This window comes from Diorhabda sublineata, chromosome 5 (assembly GCF_026230105.1).
Source record: "Diorhabda sublineata isolate icDioSubl1.1 chromosome 5, icDioSubl1.1, whole genome shotgun sequence".
Lineage (NCBI taxonomy): Eukaryota > Metazoa > Arthropoda > Insecta > Coleoptera > Chrysomelidae > Diorhabda > Diorhabda sublineata.
In genome coordinates, this window is record NC_079478.1 from 7,831,632 (window position 1) to 7,845,797 (window position 14,166).

A 14,166-nucleotide genomic window follows, 5' to 3' on the forward strand; every position below is an offset into this window, starting at 1 on the left:
AAACTTTTCTCAAAACCTGTAATAATATTTATTAGTTCAACTTAATATATGTTTTTTATATTATAGAATACTTACTTATATAAACATATAAAAGTTTATAACTGAACTATTTAACAAGGAGATAAAAAGAAATAAACGGTTTAAACTGAATTTGGCTTTTATTAAAACAAATAAAAGATTTTTTCACCCAACAATGTACGTTAATTGAGTTCCTACATCGATAATTTCATTACTTATTTCCAATTTTACTTTTGAATCGATGATTTTGAAAACACTTTCTGTTGGTATTTTAACTTTATAATTAGTTGATTCCCCAAATACTGGTATTTTCCTTGGACCTAGTACTGGATCTTCGAATCTCCATAACTCAATAGAAGATTCTTCTGAAAAGAGAAGATTTAATAATTATCATTGTATGTAATTCATAAATACTTATATTTCATTCATTCGATAAGGAAAAAGTATATAGTGATCAAATACATGGAAAATGAGATAATTTCTTTCAATATTTCACTTCCTGTCTACAATTGTCTTCTAGATTTTCTATTTGCCTTGCTTCTTTCTATTATTTTCTTTATCTTCTTCTGTACCTATTTCTTTGTGGTACCGATCATGCTAGTGTTTTGTTTGGTACTTTTTAATATAGCATACCTTTTGAATTCATGGTGTCTTAATGAAATTAGTAACCGTTCTATCTGTTAATAAGTGATATAACTCTGTTCAACATCCTTTCACTTTCCACTTCTTTGTTTCCATAGTTCAAGACTTATCGTCTACACTTTTAATCCATAAGTCGCAATATAAATTAATAAATTCCTTTTTCTTTCATCCGCATATTTTTTCCCATTATATTATTTACCTTGCTCATCAATTAATTAATGCCATTTTTAGTTCCATCCTCCTCAATATTTATGGTTCTTGTATGCTGTGCCTAGCAAGGTAACGATCCTGACGAGTGAAAATTAATTACAAATAGAACACAATTTTTGATAAACAACTTTATAAAATTATAGCAGTTACTTTTATTTTATTTGTCCAAACAACCAACAGAAAATTTGCAACATACTTGAAGAGACAAAAAATATTGAAAAGTGTTCAAACAAAAAAAAAATATATAAATGCACTTAACGTGACATATATTTAATACTGGATCAGAAACGTAAATTGATATAATTATTGTTCCACCCATGTACAGACGTGATGAAAAATTTTTCTTTCTAGTATTTTCTACTTTTACTCGGGTGATTTAAGTTCGTCCTCACCTTGAGCACATCTAGGTTCCCTTTTCTCATAATAAATTTCACAATAATCACTATTACATTACTAAACGGTTGATATCTGCATACTGAGTAGCCAACTAACAACTTCCTAAAGCCAATCCTCAAAAGTAGCTCACAAAACAGTAAAGTATAAAAGAAACAAGGAACCCTTCTAATATATACCTTTAATTTAGTTTTGTTGTTTCTAGAAGTGAAGTGAAGTGAAGTGAAAGAAGTTGAAAAAACAATTTTCTTTTTGGGCTATCAATCTGTCAACCGTCATAATCTATCTGAGCAACTGGTACCTTATAGCAGTATAGCTAGTAACTTACTTTTTATAGCTTTAATATCTTTAGCGAGTCTATTAATTACTTTAGAATAAGTATCACCATCACTTATAATCAAATTATATGAAAATAATCCATTATGAGCTATGGGATTTACAAATTCGACCTTTATTCCAGGTTTTGTCGAAAACAAGACAAATGGTGCACCTGGGCAGCATTCTTTCATCTTTTCTGAAGCTTCTGGGTCGTCCGTAAACTTAATTACAACTTCCTCAAGCTAAAATTGAAATTTCACACGAGTTTATAAATAAACTGACACAAATTATAAAAGGTTTACGTACGTCTAAAGTATTTGCCAAATAGGCACTATTAATTTTCAGTACTTCTGCTTCATCAAATTCTAAAGTTAAAGCTAAAGCTTTGACACCAAACTGCTCTATTTTCTCCCTTGTGGCTTGTACAAAAGGCATTACTCGTTTCATGTATTTTTTGAGTTCTCCCATTTTGGAAAATTCCGCAGATAGAGTTTTATTATCAGGGAGAACGCCGTTTTTTTTCTAAAAAAACCAAAAGTAAAATATATTTCAAAATATACCTACCTCCCCCCACCCAAAAAAAAACATTTTAACATGAAGCAAAATACAAAGTATTATACTAAATATAGTAGAAATTAACATATGCATTAGCGTAATTGTTGGTTGTTGCATTAAGGTGGTATTAGTTATTGAAACAATACTTTAATAAAGTAAAAAGCCAAACTAGACAAAGATTGGACCACATTTTGAAAATAATCACGGGAAACAAACGGCAATGTTCGATAATAATGTTGTCTAAGTAATATTGGGCATTCAAAGACCTCCTACATATAGGAATCAATTCTGTACGGGCATCGAAGCAAATTCTTTACCAAAACATTTTAGAGCCACCACCAAAAGGCACTTCAGGAGAGACATTACAGCTGGCAAACCTTTCTCGTTACCTTCAACAGACATGGTCACATCCATCTGGAACTTTAAGGCTAACTCTAGTTTCATCTGAAAACAGAACCAGTTTCCAATTCTGATGTAGTCTTGCAAGATTTAATCTCTGAACTTTGTGTTCTCTGGTAAGCATGGGAGACGATATAACGATATTTTGAACAAGTTATAATTCATTTTTTTGCACATTGCTGGTGATCCTTTTGTTTCTGAGAGCACGTTGTCTCAAAAAATGATCATCAATTTGATTAGTGCAACGTTTTCGGCCTTGTTCTGGCTTTAGATGGCCATTACGTCACCTTACTGATTCTGGAATGATGTTTTCTGGCAACATATCGCATTAAATATCCTTCATTCAGGAGAGTCGATGCACTGCCTCTTCCATTGGTAAATTTCTTTGGCGGTTCGTTTTTTTTTTACTTGACATAATCCCAAGTGAAGTTCCAAACATGCATGTGATACTATAATTAACTTAAATAACAGCTGTCACTGTTCAACAAGGTCTGTGGCCTACTTGTCGTACAGAAAGTTATAGGTTTAGTAGATTGGGTTATTTGATTACTATAAAATTAATCAAGAAGTTCAAATAAGCTTTGCTTTATAACTCCTCTCTCAAGCTTTACAAAAAAGTTTTTATCAATGAGCACTATGGTTAACCACAAACTGTTTCTTTCAAACTAAATAGATTTTTCTGATGAAAAAATACCTCAAAATGTGTTTTTAGTGTAGTTAAGACAGATGTCTGCCATTGAGGAAATGTCTTAGCAACCCATATATTAATTACATTAGGTTTTTCAACAGGTGGAGGATTTGGGTTATTTTTAGTTTTTACACCTTGCATATAGGTTTTAAGATGAACTCGGAATGAATGGGCACATTCCATGAGGTAATCGGATGCTTTAATTTTAATTTCATCAATGGGTCCTGCCACCGGCCATGAAGCATTGAGAATACTAGTTTTCTGAAACAAAAAACAAATATTAAATCTTTAAATTATTTATACAGAACTCTCTAATACAAAGTAATCTCACTCTTCAGTTTAAGAGTAACTTATACTGATTTCAACAATTCAGATGTGATGGTGATATTAATATATGGTGGAAGTCTTCTTGAATAAAAAACAAAAATGCTTATAATGGGATAGTAAAAAATCCTATAATATAAGTTGAAAGAAATGCTACCAATACAAGGCAGTAAAAATTTAGTTTTTGTTGTGAGTCACAGTAATTTGTGGAAAGAATATATATAGTGTATGAAGAATAAGTCGAGAAGGCAGACCCCTATTCTCTAGTCATTGAAAAAACTAATGGAGAATATATATTTATAAAAATAATAATGAAATGGTTTGAAATTTTAAAGTTTAATTTTTGCCATACCTTAACTAAGAAAGAGATGATTAAAAGTATTCCACTAAGTTCCACTCGATCGTAATTACCTAATAATTTTTAATTTGTCATTCATCAATAGGATTTAAAAATGTTCTTCTTATTTTAATTTTGAATGATAATTTCACAATACATTTTGGTATTTTTTGATATAGTGTCTGGGTTGTTATACTTAATTGTATACCTGTGTTCTATTGAAACATAATATACTGGAAAATTGTAAGTAAGTTGGTCAAATACTTTTTCTACTACTACTGTAAACTGATAAATAACAAATTACTTATACAAGACACGGGGTTTGTAAAAAAGTTGATTATTCTAAACCTTTGCAATTATTCACAGAGTTAGAAATATCACCAAATAGAACGAAGTTATTACTCACATTTCCAATAAGTTCCCAAACATGTTCAGCAACGTGAGGACAGATAGGAGATAAAATTAAAGTTTGAACCTCAATAAATCGTAAAATTAGCTCATAATGCATTCCATCTAAGCTTAGTTCTCTGTACTTGTCTCTTGCAGCTTGAAATTCAAAAAGACCTGTTCTCAAGCCTTCCTTGAACAACATATTTTTGTAGTACGCATCTGATTCTTTAATTTTCTTATTAATTTCGTTTTGGAATACTTCATCACTGAAGCTATTGAATGCCCCGGTTCTGGAAAAGTATGTGTAACAATCAAGCATGAATTTTTATCTGTATCTGTAGTAATTACTTCCAGTATTTTTTATACTATTAAGTGATAAAATTGAAAGCAAATTAAAACACAATTACTTACCTAAATGTCGACTTGTTTGCCAGAACTTCCTTCACCCACTCAATGAAAGTATAGAGTCGTAAAATACCAGCATCTGCATTGCTTTCAACAAAATTAGCATCTTCAATTGTATCTCCAGAATCAGCAAGACATAACCTCATTCCGTCAGCACTGAATTTATCAATAGCTTCAGAAAGAGTAAGAAAGTTTCCATCAGATTTGGACATCTTAGCAGAATTCAGCATTAGTAATCCATTGGCCCATATACTTTTTGGCCATTTACTATCGTCATTTGGCCAGATTGCACAATGATTGAAAATGCAGTAGGTTAAGTGATTCTGTACTAAATCTTTACCTAAAATGAACAAATATATCAATCACAAATAACTAAGTTGGAATTTTTAGTGATATTCATACTGAAAACCCTGTTTATGCTAACACTACACAACACACAATTACATTGTCTGATACACGTTTTGATAACCAAGTTATCGTCTTCAGAGACCGAAGGTAAACTGTTTAGTTTGGATATTATTATATAATAATTTATAATTATATAATTTTACTAATTTTAGAAAATATATAAATTATTGGTCCTGACTCATGATTATTTTGCAAACATTAATATAAAATAAAAACAAGTTTGTGTAATCAAAATTACCTGAAACTCTCAAATCAAAAGGCATCCAATACTCAAATTCATGCTTCATCTTATCTAAGCTCTCTTTTTTGATACCACATTTTTCTGGATATTTAGCTTCTTTAAAAAATATGTAATCCCAAACATCTGGAGTCATTTGTTCTGGCTTTATACCAAGCACGTTTGGTCCGGTCCCTCTGTAACATATTACAATATATTTATGTAATATTGGAAACAATTTTAAGGAATATGAGAATATCAATGTTAAAACTTCAACCAACTTACTTTGAATATATATCAAAGTATATTTCAATAGAACTTGAGAATAAATTAAAATAAACTAAACTATTCCACTCCACTTGACCTACCAAATCACCAGATTTATCTCCTAAGCACTTTCTTCTTTGGAGGTATAATGAACAAAATGTTAAAAGAAAATTAAAGAAAAGAGGGGAAGGTACTCAAAGAATAGAGTAACAATCCAATGAAACAGTTGACTTTATTATAAACTATTGTGACGTTCTATTGAAACTTACGTTTCTAAATTGTAATTAAGTTGGTTAAAGACTTTATATGACATTGATATGTACTTAACAATATGTTCCAATACTTTATAGTTTGTTCAAAAATAATATAGGGGATTAATGTCTCAATTCTAGTTGCCTCCACAGGATAGACCAAAGTTCAACGAAATTATTACCTACCTGAGAGCTGGAAATATTTGATTTTGTAACATTTTGTGCATTTAATTTTCTTTCAATGAAAATTGGGACTAATAACAGTGGTTCTAATAATATCTACCCACATTGTGTTATATGTTCCAGCTCCTTATGGAATTGGTATCACACAAATAACTATAATTGAAAAGATTAATGGAAGTCAGTAACTATCTTCTATATTACACCTTCATAAAATTCCTATCTGTGATCAAAGTAATCTTCAGATAATTCTTGTAAATTTATGATTATCAGATGTGGTCTCTGGTAGACCAATTACAAAGCAATTTTCAGTTAGACATGTATTTCACAAATCTTCTGCAGGTTTTATTCCTACTAGAGAAACTATTTTTAAATAAATGAGATACATTTTGTATTACCATAATCTATAACCTCCCATATAAGGATATCTAATTAACGATAATTGAACTTACTTAAAAGTGCCCCCTTGAAGAAAATGTGCAATGGTATAATAAGCCATATAAATGGTAGAATCAGACAATGACTCAATCAACCATTTAGTATCCCATGGTAATTTAGTACCTAAACCATAAGTTCTGGAACAAGCATGTTCATGTAACCAATTAATGCATCCAATAAAATTCTTCTTGACTTCATCATAATAAGTGTTTATTTTTTCTAAAGCTTTTAAAGTGGCATTTTTCCATTCTTGATTACCATAATCTAAGAACCACTGGTCACACAGGGCCACAACACATTCATCACCAGAACGTGACATTACTTTTTTCTCAGGTTCAAAGTAAATTACAGCTTCTGATTTGTCTATCAACACTTTTTGTAAAGCTTTCTTGATATCTTGCACCTTTTTACCTTTGAATTCACCAATCGTCATAACCTGAAAAGAAATAAAATACCAGATATTTTAAATCTTACTCACACTATCCGGTTATTGTTATCAGTCTAGTTTCACAATTTTTTGTTTACTTGTTTATCTTTATCAACGTTTGAGTTATAATGTATCTTATATTTTTAGCCTTGATAAAGATCAAATAAAAGATCGAAAAGTTGGCATTTTAAAAAACTCATGGACAGTTTTATTTTGAGTCCTCAACCTGTAACAGCATTCGAAATTACATTTCTAATACCACAGCACCAGCCACTGAGACCGTTTTTGAGCCATCTGTTTAAGTATTATATTTCCTCCCCAGTCTTCTTTTGTACGCTGTGGTGAAGTTCTTTTTGTTGATTATGATCTTAATAATTTTGTCACAATTTAAAAGTGAAGCATACTACTTACACCTTCATAAAATCCTTTAGTATATACCATTTCTTTTGCTTCTACCAATTTATCCCTATCATTCTGACTCTGAATTTTCAATTTTTCACAGACAGTCACTGCAGAAAGATTACCAAACTCTGGAATTTCTATAATTGGAATTGGTTCAAATGGTAAAACCATATCATCATTGATTTCATATTTTTCACGAAGGGCTTGCTTTTTCTTCAAATCACTCAAAGCAGCATAATCATCTGGTGAATCGGATGGGACACTTGTAACTACCCCAGTACCTTTGTCTTCTTTAATGGTAAGCATTGGAAGGGCATATATTTTTTTGTATTCTGCCATTGGACTGCTTATAGCACAGCCAAGAATATCCTAAAAGACAACAAAATAGTTTTGTTTCAAAATGTAAATAAACAAATTAGAGGTTTTTCAAATATCTTACTTGTCCTAACAGTTCCAAGATAATATCAAACTTTCCTTGTTCTTTTGTCATCTCTTGATAAGCCATATTTCTTGCAGCACGGCTTGTACAAATAAATATTTCCCCATGTTTCGTTTCAAATGCAATATACTTCATATCTGGTCTCAACCAACAATTTGTTTGTCCATACATAGTTTCAGGTCTTAGTGTTGCTGCTACCAAAAACACTGGTTTGTTACTAAGTGAGCTAAAATACATTTACTGCTTATAGAAAATTAGTTATAATCATAGTTTTAATGTAATGTAAAGAAATTCCACTTACAGCATCTCTAATCTCTTTTTCCTGCTATAAATATGTTGTTAAGTTATCACAAAATACAGGTTTTAATGAGAGTAAATACACAAACCTTAATTTTTTAGGATAAGGAGGTAAAACTTTCATCTTTATAAGTGTGTACTCCTGAGGTCCAACACCCTCTCCTGAAGCACGATCATGATCCATACAAGGCTGTCCATCTTTAACTGAAAATATTGTATGCCTTTTGCCAAACTTAATCTTGTTACGTTCTTTCAGCCTCATAAATTGCCACCTAACAAAAGAATCATAGAAAGGATTTGCATCGGTAGTTATGAATGTTCTTCTCCAATCAGTCTAAAAATATAACACTATTAGAGTGCAAATAATGTCCAGTGAAAGACATAGTGATTAGTAGCTTACTTATACATTTAGATGTGATTAAATGTAGTTTCAAACAACACATTATAAAAATGAAAAGATTTACTGGAATAATGGCAGATATTCTACTTTCAAAAAAGTATTAACCAAAACTATATAAATTTAGATATATTTACATGAATTCCAAATCTGTTGAGATCACTAACAGCTTTTGGGGGGAAATATTCACACCAATATAGAGCATCTGCAAATTTTGGAATATCTTCATCTTTAATACCAATGCTTTGCATAATTTGCCATTGATATTTTGCAGGACCTGTTTTTGCTACAGCTTTACTCTGCGAATAAAAATATTAATAATATATACATATAAATTATTGTGCATATACATTATACCAGAGGATATGAATAGTGATTATAAGGTTAGTAATTTAGTTTTCATTAAAATTTAAAATACTTAAAGCAAGTCAATATAAATATATTTAAGCTAATCAACAAGATTGTATAAATTATCAGTAGATCTACAATTTCAGTTGATTTGTGAAGTAGAAAATTGACTGGGGGTAGATGAATATTACTATTGAATACTTCCTTAAAGGGCGATTTTAGCAAAACATATCTGTTTTTATGTTTATTATCTAGAACAATTTTTGTTATAGAAAATATTTAGCCTTCTTTGCCCTATACAATGGCAGAGACTTTTTTTAATGTCTCCTGTATATCAGTACCACAGTTCTGCAGCAATGACAAGACTATAGCCTGTAAACCAATATTTTAGTTTTAATATTAAAATATTCTTAGACATAACAGTTACATTTTACTAACACTTGACAGTTGCAGTTGACTGATGCAACTGTGGTTTTGAATTTGGCTTCCCAGGTGGTTGTTTTAGATCTTGTGTCTCAGTAATGGTGATACTAAGACACATTTACCACATAATACATTGAGTGAGTCCACATTAGCTTGAAGTGTTTTAGAGGACTTGGGCATAAGGCTGACATCATTTTCATACAAGATGTCTTATCTGTTTTTGAATTAATGCTTACAAGTCCACTTTAAGCATCTCATTATAGCAGCAAAATTGACAAAGCACATCAACAGAGGTGGGTGCTGTTCCAACCTGATTTATTAAACAACAAAAATGGTAATGGATTCCTTTTAATTTAGACAAAATCTGTACTGGTTTTCTGATAGCCACATTTCCATAAGGTAAAGCAGATAGGTGTTGAGTATGTGAGCTAACAGTCTGAAAACAGTCAAAAATTTTTTAACTTGTTCTCAGCATAGTGACTAATAATAACTGGTATGTGTCTAATTTACTACTGTTGTGATTATATTGAAATCAAAAGTGAATAGTGCTAGTAAACACACTAACCTTTTTTGATTTACTTTTATCCTTAGGAATACCATCATTTTCTTCTTCTTTAACTTCTTCAACATTAGGAAATTTGGGAGGGTTTCCATACAATTCCATTTCTCTCTTAAGTTTATCAGCACATGCCTTGATAGGCATTCCTGTACAATGGAATCCAAAAGGAAATTGTACCTTTACATTAAAAAAACACAAAACTTACTTTAGAAACTTTATACATTATTGCATCATTGGCAATGATGGTAATGATTGGCATACTACCTTTTTGCCCTTAAGTCTATGGTATCGAACAGCAAATTCACATTTTGATAAACTGAAGGTATGTCCTAAATGTAAACTCCCATTCATATAAGGGTACGGGAAATTGCAAAAGAATTTTTCATCCTCAGATTTTTTGGGAGCATCTGGAGCGTCCACTTCAAATATTCTATCATTTTTCCAACGGTTCTGAATATCTTTTTCGATTTGTTGCAAATATTCCACTTTAAATGTCCCTTTTCTTTCAATGCTTACCTAAAAAAATAGTTATAACATTATATTCTAAATCAACATTTATCTAGTAGTACGTACCATTTTAACTATTTTATTTAAAAATATTCAGAAATTTTTAAAGTCCTCTATTAACATATGGATTTTCACCATTTGCCGAAGATACACCACCACAATCTCTCAAATTTTGAGGTTAAAGAAATGTCAAAAAGTTAGGTTATAACATTCGATTTAATCTTCTTTTACAGGAGCTTTCTTAGTCAGCAGCGACCAAGGTCCCCTTCATAAGGAATAGTATACTTTTATTAACTTCACACAATCCAATTTTGGTATGTCACAAATTATAGTAAACGTGTAACCATCATATGGAAGCGTTCATCTTGCTGACATCGACTAGAACAATGATCATATTAGGTTTCAGATAATATTTCCTCAATATTTGAGTTTTTATTGCTCCGTTTTAATTTATTGGGTCCGTTTTTATATAAAATGAGGTAATGTCGTGTAATTTGTGACGTGGAAGAAAATGCAGAAAATTGTAGAAAAAAGCTGTTGATAATACTATTTGACAATAGATGGCTGGTATACAAACAAATTGAAGTATATTTTCAAAAATTCATTTGTGTACCGGGTGGGCAACTAAGAACGGCTCAATTAATAGGTACTTTATATACGATAATCGAATTCTTCAAATTTTTCATTATACAAGTTTTAGTCTATCTCTTCATAAGAGGTGGGTAAGAGTGAGAATCTTATTATGAAAAAATTCTGTAAACTCCATGGTTCAGAGTTCATTCATGACATTGTGCAACCATCTTCTTTTTAACTAAGTTGAAATTTCTGTAATCGTTCGTAATGTTCATATTGAACACACTGTTTACACTACCACTACACCAACATACTAACAATTACCTGCCTGACTCTGAAGACGATAACTTGGTTATCGAAATCCGCGTCAGAAAATGTAATTGTCAGTGTTGGTGTAGTACTAGTGTAAACATTGTGTTCAGTACATCTCCTCTCTGGCTTCCCACATCTCCTCATAATTTTTTCTTGAATTCTTCAAGCTTCAATGAAACGAACCATGTCTTGGTTTTGTAGAATGTCGATTATCTCAGAGATAGATAGGATTCTTGATTAAACTCCCACTTTCACGTCCCCACATATTTTCCTAATGACTTTTATTTCGAATCTTTTTAATTTTTCTTTGTCGTACTCTGTCAGCAACCATATTCCACCACTGTATCAGACTATTGGGCGAATAAAAGTTCTTTTGTACCTGTATATGTCCACAAAATACTTTTTGGATTTCATTATTATTTTGGATTTGGATCATCATTAAATTCTAATTATTACCATCATTAGACCAATTGACTTCTATAAATCATTTGAAGTGAAATTTGTAAAACAATTTATTTGAATATAAATACTATTACAGAATGGCAAAAATTCAGAATATTGTTTTCATATGGAAATTAAATAAATTTATTCATATAGTATAATTAAATATTTCACCAGTTTCTTCCATCGAATTAAGTATTGTCATGAAAATTGGGAAAATATACAAAATGTTAATGTAATGTTAAGTTAATAGGTAGATTAAATATTGATAGAAATTTGATTAGTATATACCATCTAAACTAACAAACAATCTAACGGAGTAAGTTTAATAAAATGTGATAAATAAACCAGTTGTTGTCACCTGTATTTCATAGTTTTCTTCAATGAAGTTATAAGTATTGAAGGTCAATAGTGTAAATTTTTCTATTCGTGAAAAAATAATGGTTCGTGTTAATGATTTACCTACGATTATCACATAAACGAGTCCGTACATTATTACAACTATTTGTTGTAATTTCCTATACAGACTTTTGTAATAAGATTGCTATACTTTGTATACGAAGTTTGGCTATTAAATAACGAGAATGGTAACGAAAAAGGGTTTTATGATAAAAATTATTCTACGTTCGAATGCTCCTCCTTCAATATACTCCCCTCCACTCGCCACACACCTTTCCATACGTTTTTTGCATTGATCGAAGCAGTGCTGGAATTCTTCTTTGGTAAGGGTCTTCAGGAGCTCTGCCGTTTTTTGCTTTACCGCTTCCATCAACTCAAATCGGGTCCCTTTCAGAACAGATTTTAACAAAAAAAGTCGCACGGTGACGAATCTGGTGAGTACGGCGGGTGTTCGAGCACTGGAGTGCGGTTACTGGCCAAATACTGCTTCACAGATAGCGCCTTATGGGCAGGTGCGTTGCCCTCGTGCAAAATCCACGAGTTGTTCTTCCACAAATCGGGCCGTTTTTTACGAACTCGTTCTCGCAGTGCTGCCAAAACTGACAAATAGTAAGTCTGGTTGACAGTCTGACCCTCTGGAACCAATTCAGTCATCACGATACCGTTAATGAGATAGAGAATTGTCCCCATAGACCTCTTGCAATAATTTATAGCACTCATTCGGAATTTTTTTCAATTTAACGAGAAATTTGATATTGATAGCCAACGGACTACTTGTTTTTTACCTCACCCGTCTAGAGTGCCCTCTAGGCGCGCAGTCTCGTTATTTAATAGCCAGACCTTGTATACGTAGATATATTTTTCTGGATATACATAAAGATCTCCATCGGTAAATTTTAAAACTTCAAAGGTATTTCCTGCCCTTGTTCATGAACCATTTAAGTTGCAGAACTCGCAAAATATTTAACAATAGACTTACAGCAAAAAGGAATGTTATAAACATTTTATTGGAGTCCTTTTTTCACGACCCAGTCACTCTGCCGGCTAGATAACAAAGATCGTGGATTAGTTATCGTCTGCAAGCAATAAAACTGCAGAAATAACAGATGTTGATAATATTAATAACAGAGAAAGTGCCAAATGTGTTTTTGAATGTTAAATTTTATTATATTGTAACAAATTTGTAGCAAAATGGCATGTTGAGAAATCGAACTGGTTAAAAGAGAATTCAAGGACTCGTGTTTTTTTTTTCGCTCAGAATTTTATAGTTTATAGAGGTGCAGGAGAGATCTGTTTCAGTTACAGAGCTCTATCGATAATCAAAACATCAAGTTATAGGCAAGATAAATATAATTTGTTAGATTGATAATTTCACAAATAAATCAAATATGTAATTTAGTTGATTTAAAGAAATCTTGTAATTTTTTTTAATTTGTGACTTTCCAATTCATATATTTTGTCAAATATAGTCCTATCAGCAACTGCTGATTTTTCAAAAAACTTGCGGAGCGTCTTCGGAGCCTTTAAAGCCTCCTAATTTTTTTGCGATTTAAACATCAAAAATCTGTAATTGTTAAACTTCATTCCCTTTCATTCTCATCAGTCACCCAATTCTAAATATTATTCTTGTCGATGAATTCTCCAGCAATACCAACAACGTTGTCAATTCTTGTAAAAGTTTCGAAAATTGGTATTGACTCAGAATCATTTGTCTCATGGGTCACAAGCCTGGCTTATTCATCACCAAGAGATCTAACTTCAACATCAACCTCACTGTCCTCTGACAGAATGTCTTGTTTTTTCTAACAAAATCCAGCTTTCGTAGAGCAATTTTTAATGGTATCACTCGCTGCAAACAACGCTCTTCTTGCCAATTTCATTGCTAGAAATATGTTAAACTCCATATTAAAAACCGTTTGGTGAACTTTTTCAATGATATCGCTGGTTGTGGCAGTATCTGATCGAGCCTACGTACTGAGTATATAACGCCTCTTTCATTTGAGTACGCATGTTACCTTTCATCAACAATTTTTCACTAGTTTTTTTTCCATTTTCAGAAAAATATTCACAACGAATCACTTATACGATTGTTAAATAGAAACTAAGCGTCAAAAATTGCAGAAACAATAATTACATACAAAATATTTGAACTTTGTTGGTTTGTAGATTGATAGATTTTACAGTGTATCTAAAATTCGTGGA

General features: G+C 31.4%; 1 protein-coding gene across 1 annotated transcript; it reads right to left on the bottom strand.

The window, feature by feature from the left end:
- Positions 1-138: 138 nt before the first annotated feature.
- Positions 139-10,740, bottom strand: LOC130443816 (leucine--tRNA ligase, cytoplasmic). The gene is made up of 15 exons (XM_056778667.1): positions 10,306-10,740; positions 9,997-10,248; positions 9,739-9,909; positions 8,540-8,701; positions 8,095-8,339; positions 7,709-7,934; positions 7,279-7,638; positions 6,455-6,876; positions 5,326-5,501; positions 4,686-5,019; positions 4,291-4,564; positions 3,230-3,484; positions 1,888-2,103; positions 1,592-1,823; positions 139-383 (listed from the first exon to the last, which is right to left on the bottom strand). The coding sequence occupies exons 1-15, from the start codon at positions 10,306-10,308 to the stop codon at positions 184-186; spliced, it is 3,528 nt and encodes a 1,175-aa protein (XP_056634645.1). The 5' UTR covers positions 10,309-10,740; the 3' UTR covers positions 139-183.
- Positions 10,741-14,166: the final 3,426 nt, after the last annotated feature.

Excerpts from the sequence above, each read along its gene's own strand:
- LOC130443816 (XM_056778667.1), bottom strand. Across the intron at positions 7,935-8,094 it reads CCTTATCCTAAAAAATTAAG|CTCACTTAGTAACAAACCAG; the intron begins GTTTGTGTATTT and ends AATGTATTTTAG. Across the intron at positions 2,104-3,229 it reads CACTAAAAACACATTTTGAG|AAAAAAAACGGCGTTCTCCC; the intron begins GTATTTTTTCAT and ends TGGTTTTTTTAG.